The 5,489-nt window shown below is 40.4% G+C and overlaps 1 protein-coding gene across 1 annotated transcript in view; it reads left to right on the top strand.

Annotated features, from left to right (window-relative positions):
* Positions 1 to 5,489, top strand: part of USP31 (ubiquitin specific peptidase 31) — an 80,343-nt gene that overhangs the window by 68,858 nt on the left and 5,996 nt on the right. Inside the window, exon 17 of the mRNA XM_012808835.2 lies at positions 3,933 to 4,091. Coding sequence (XP_012664289.1) covers positions 3,933 to 4,091 — 159 coding nt within the window. The remainder of the gene's footprint in view (positions 1 to 3,932; positions 4,092 to 5,489) is intronic.

Here is a 5,489-nt window from a genome sequence, read left to right as displayed (position 1 = left end):
CCGTGGCATCACAGCTCCAACTCCTGGGCTCAAGCGAGTCTCCTGCCTCTGCCTCCCAAGTAGCTGGGACCACAGGTGCCCACTACAACTCCTAGCTATTTTTTGGTTGCAGTCATCATTGTTATTTGGTGGGCCTGGGCTGGATTTGAACCCGCCACCTTGGGTGTACGTGGCTGGCACCTTAGCCACTTGAGCCACAGGCGCCGAGCCTGCCTTTTTTTTTTAGTGTAACACTGATGGATATTTTTGTGCATATTCACTTTTTCTGAATTTTAATTCTGCTTATTGCCTTGAGGTTGAGTCCCAGAAATGAAATTACTGGGTTAAGGACATGCCACAAGTCTTTTGGAAGCAAGCTTTAGATTTTAAGGCTTTGTCTATGTGGGGATGGATGTGAGGATAATGCTGTTAATTTGGTTATCTGTATGGGTAGACAGGACTTGGATTTCTGCATCCTTCACACTAAATGTATATAATGATCTTCCTAGGCACTTTTTGTTTTCATTAATTCAGTGGTTTCTGTAGGACTCTAGAGAGCTAATGCTGATCACTAATCTATACGGGTTGGGGTGAGGGGTGAGTGGGCTCTGCCAGTTGGTGTTGTGAAATCCCTGGGACTCTTTTCTAGCAGTTGGCCAGGAACCCCACCTCATTAGCAAGGTTAGGGAGGCTACTGGCCTTCCCAGCCTCTACATGTTCACTCCCCAGCCTGTGCTGTTCCCTCTCAGGAAGGCAGGGAGTCAGGGAAGATGACTGGATATAATGATCTTTTATTCTAGAAACTGTTTTAGTTCAAGTTTTTTAAGTATTTAAATGCTCCAGGCAGCAATTGTTTGCGAGAGGAATGTTCCTAACTCTGTGTGTATCTCACAAAAGGCTGGTTAGATCGCCTCTGCTTTCCCCAGGAAGTACTTCCAAGGAGAAAAAGAAGATAGAGAAGTTTAAAATGTGCTCTAAGGTCATAGAAAACAAAAGTTAATTCATTGTTTAAATTTACTTTACCTTGTACTTTGGTTTAAACCAAATTTAAATGATAATGTTTTATTTGGTGGCTTACATATTTTTATATTTATATTTTATGGGGGGCACTTGTATAAATATTGTGTGTCTAGTTGGATTTTGGCTTTTGTGGCAGTCCAGTCACGTCTGTGTTCTTTGATATTGAGTCATGGAATTATATGTGGGTCATTATGAAAGTTTTGAGGTACACAAAAACCAAGAAATGTAAAATCCAAGCCGAGCAAGTTGAAACTTGCACGGGTGAATCAGAAAGGACATTGTCAACTGTGTTTCTTGGAAGTGAAATAATGGACCATAACACAATATGTCTCAAAATTTTTGTAGTGACCTACGTACGCGTATGGACTTTTAGAATGGAAAGGAACTTAGAAATAATTTAATTTCACTAATTAGCCAGTGTAGTAAATGCCTTTGCCAGCATCCCTCATTAATGTTCCTTCTGCTTCAGCTTTGGTAAAGAATGTATCTTCCTTTTATAATAGTGTTTCTTAGGAAAATATGGACTGGTTTGTTATATAGTTTCTAGCAAGAAATTGTTGAGAAAAATAGGACAGTGCTAGATTTTAGCATATCACGTTGCTCTTTATTAGAAAAGATTTTGGAAAATGCCTGAAAATCCTCAACTGCCTTGAAGACAGAACAATTTAGTGAAAGGAGCTTAAAAGTAGAAGGCAGATACATCCTTCTTGCTCTATGACCGTATCAGGCAAGTAACCTTATTCTAACTTGGCTGCTATATTAGTGAGCCAGAAGCAATCATGCCTACCTCAAGGGACCCCTTACCTGGGAGGTGCCAGATATTTTCTGTATTCTTTCCCTTTTTTCATGCTTAGGTCATACTACTACTTTTCTGGTATGTAAAATGTTTAGAGTCTTGGTTTAGAGAACATTTTAAAGACTCAGCAATGTTGAATTAAAGATACTCTGCTTTTTTTTTTTTTTTGCAGTTTTTGGCCAATGTCTGGGTTTAAACCCACCACCTCTCGTATATGGGGCCGGCGCCCTACTCTTTTGAGCCACAGGTGCTGCCCTAAAGATACTCTGTTTTAAAGTTTTCATTTGGAACATTTATTTTGATATGTTCTTTATTTTGCACTAGTTGTAGCTAAATTTTGTGATATGTATATGGTTAACTTCTGTAAGGATTTTAGAGCAGTGCTTCTCATACTATCTGTGATAAAGAACTTGTATTTTTCCATTTTAAATTTCCAATTCTTGATGAACCCAATGCTTTGTAAAAATGCAATAAAAATTTCACAGCAGTATTAGATGGCTGTGGAGGTTTTTAAATGCTCGTCTCTGTTTTGGTGCTTCTCTTGTTGTGGGCTGGCAGTCTGCGAGCCATAATTTGAGTAGCACTGGCCTAGAAAGTACTTCAGAAAATAGTGCTAGGAAAAAAAGCAAGTAGAATTATTTTGTAAATACATACTTTACTCACCACTGAGTTACTGTGCTGCCTTAGTTTTTACTCTGTGACTTAGAACAGACCATCTTGAAGAGAAGCAGGCTGAAACTAGTGCAAGACTGTCACCTTGTCTTGGGTGTGTTCCCCCCATAGCTGTGCTTCCATTTACCACTTCAGAATAGCAGCTAGCGTTGCCAACTGGGTCATTTGCACATCAAGCCCAACGTGACACCACTGGCCAAATAAATCATCTTTTTTTTGATAGCTCCATTTGCTGCTTATCGACTCATTTCTCTGCCTTTCTGGCTCTGGTGACTTTTGGGAGGCAGATGACTTTGCTCCCTGTAGTCAGAGATTCTAATTCTGCTCCTTTGGGGCACCCATCTGGTGTAGTCCTTCCTTGCCTGAGTCCTTTTGATCACTTAAGATTCCATACTTGCACAAGTGATTGTGGCTTATTGAGAGAGACCCCCCTGGTGCCTCTCAGGACCTTATTATATAGGATCCCAATAAATGAGTATTCTTAGAAAATGTGAAAATAGTGTACCTTTATCCATCAAGCTTCTAACACCCCTTAATATATCCTTACAGAATGACTGGGCTTCATGAATTCTTTTGTCTGCTCTTGCTGGTACTTGAATGTTATTTATTTCCAGTGGAGGCTTAGAATTTGAACTGGAGAGAAGGTCTCATGTGTTCATGAGCTTACATATTCTCACTTTGCCAGGGAACTTCCACAGAGCTTTGTTTGTGCTACCCTTGAGGGAAGCAGGTTAGGGTAGGGGTTTAAGTGCAAGCTTAAGGACAAGATAAACTTGAAATGAGCTGGACTGTGCTATTTACCATCCGCATGACCTTGGGCAAGCTGGGTAATATTTTTCAGATTCTCCAAATTGAAAGTAATAATAGTGCAAATCTCAGGATTGGATGAGATACATTGCACATAATAGGTATTAAATATTAGCTGCTGCTATGATTAATGTTTATATTTCTATTCATATTTCTGTCTCTGATAGATACAGAAGTGTTACAATATGTTTCAATCAGAATTTCTTAATCATGGCACTGTTAACTTTTTGGCTGGATAATTTTGTGTGGTGGTGGGGACTGTACTGTAGGATGTTTAGCAGCATCCATTGGCTCTATCCACTAGATTCTGGGAGCATACTGTACACCCACTCCCACTTGAGACAATAAAAAATGTCTTCACTCATTGCCAGATGTCCCCTGCAGGGCAGAATTGTCCCTGGTTGAGATCCACTGATTTAAGTATATTGTGTTTTCTAAGATGAATAGAACTTCATCTACATAGAATAGTTGGGAATTTCCAAAAACATTTCACCTGAGCATTATATGGAATTTGGAATTTAAAAAAAAATCTTTTTATGTGACTACATGCAACCTTTAAAAGTGTTTGAATTATATGAGCCAAAGAGATGGTGTCTGTGGGTAGAATGGAATGGCTGGTGCAGCCTCTCTGATACTAACGGTGGGCTCTTTTTGGCAGCCTACTGTAAGAACTCTGTGGATGGCCTCTGGTATTGCTTCGATGACAGTGATGTGCAGCAGCTGTCAGAAGATGAGGTCTGCACGCAGACAGCCTACATCCTCTTCTACCAGAGGCGGACAGCCATACCATCGTGGTCGGCCAACAGCTCAGTGGCAGGTGAGGCCCACTCTAGTTCTTGAGCAGTTTTTTTCTAGAGCAGGAGATTACAGTTAGTGGTTCAGAAGACCTTTCTGGAAGGTCTCTTGACTCTATCAGTTTGGTTAGATTAATTCTTATATTTTCATTTAATCTGGAAATCAAAATGATTACAATTAAGGAAATGGTGGAGTGTGAGAGCAGCTGTGGACCAGCAGAGTTCATGTTGGGGTGGTGGTAGGACCTGGCTCAGAGAAAGCTCTTGCAGTTTACCTGCAGAATAAAGGCATGAAGGAGCTGAGAAGCAGCCTGGCATGTTAACCTGATGGCTTTGTCTCTGTTATCCTGGAGCACTGCCCGTCTGAGCCATGTAGTTGTCTTCGATAACATGGGTGTAATACTAATACCTACCTCATAGGATCATAGTAGGATCCAGTTAGGCAAATGTACATTAAAGTAATATACTGCCACTAGAAATGGTCCATTTTTCCAGTCAGAAGATTGGCCTATTCTCTAAGGGGAAGGATTGACAGCTATAATAATATAGTAGAACCTCTACAGTTGACCACCCTCCTCTATTGCCCACCCCGTTAAGTTGACCTAATTTTCATAGACCAGATATGCACCACATTTTCCTATCAGTATCGTAGGCTTAGTTCTTATGTTGACCACCTTTATAGATGGACCTGTTTGTGACAGTCCCTTGGGTAGTCGGCTTACCGGTTCAGCCTGATGGAATCTAGCCTGTTGTGTTTAATAAATGTAGGGACCAGTACCTGTACGTGCTGTGAATGCAGCCACACATAATCCAAACAAGGGGATGCATACTTCTTAATATAGAGTTTGACTTCAAGAAAATATGACAAATAAGACTTAAATATCCTAATGTGTGATCAAGTTAAGGAATATTAATTCCTACAAAGCTTGGCAGGGGTGAGTTCAAAGCAGCTAAATGGAAGAATCTCTGGAGCAGAGTGACCCCTGTTGGGGGCCAAACCCTGTCTAGTATGTAGCTGCTCGCTCACTTAATAGAAGGTAGACTTCAGTGCTCTTATGCCTTCCCTCAGTGCTTTATAGAGTCTGAGAGATTTTCAGATGCGACATTCTCTTGAGGTCTACATGAGGCCCTCATGCTGCTTCATGTGCTCAAATTTCAAGAGCAGTTTCTGTTGCTCTAATAAATATTTAAGGCCATTTCAGAAACAGGACAGATTGACATACAGCTGTGTGTGTATGTGTATTATTAATATTATGAAAGTAGTTAAAAATTTCCACGAAATAGTGAGGCTAAGAAGTATACTGTTGCTTGCTCTCTTTGAGTGTCAGAAATATTACTACAGGTGTTTAAAACAGTGCCTGGCACATAGGTACTTGTTTGTGGAATGACTGTATGATTGATTCTCTATATTCTTAGCAATT

Source organism: Otolemur garnettii, unplaced genomic scaffold (genome assembly GCF_000181295.1).
Source record: "Otolemur garnettii isolate 467f Iridium unplaced genomic scaffold, OtoGar3 scaffold00096, whole genome shotgun sequence".
Classification (NCBI taxonomy): domain Eukaryota; kingdom Metazoa; phylum Chordata; class Mammalia; order Primates; family Galagidae; genus Otolemur; species Otolemur garnettii.
This window is presented reverse-complemented; position numbering and strand designations above follow the sequence as displayed.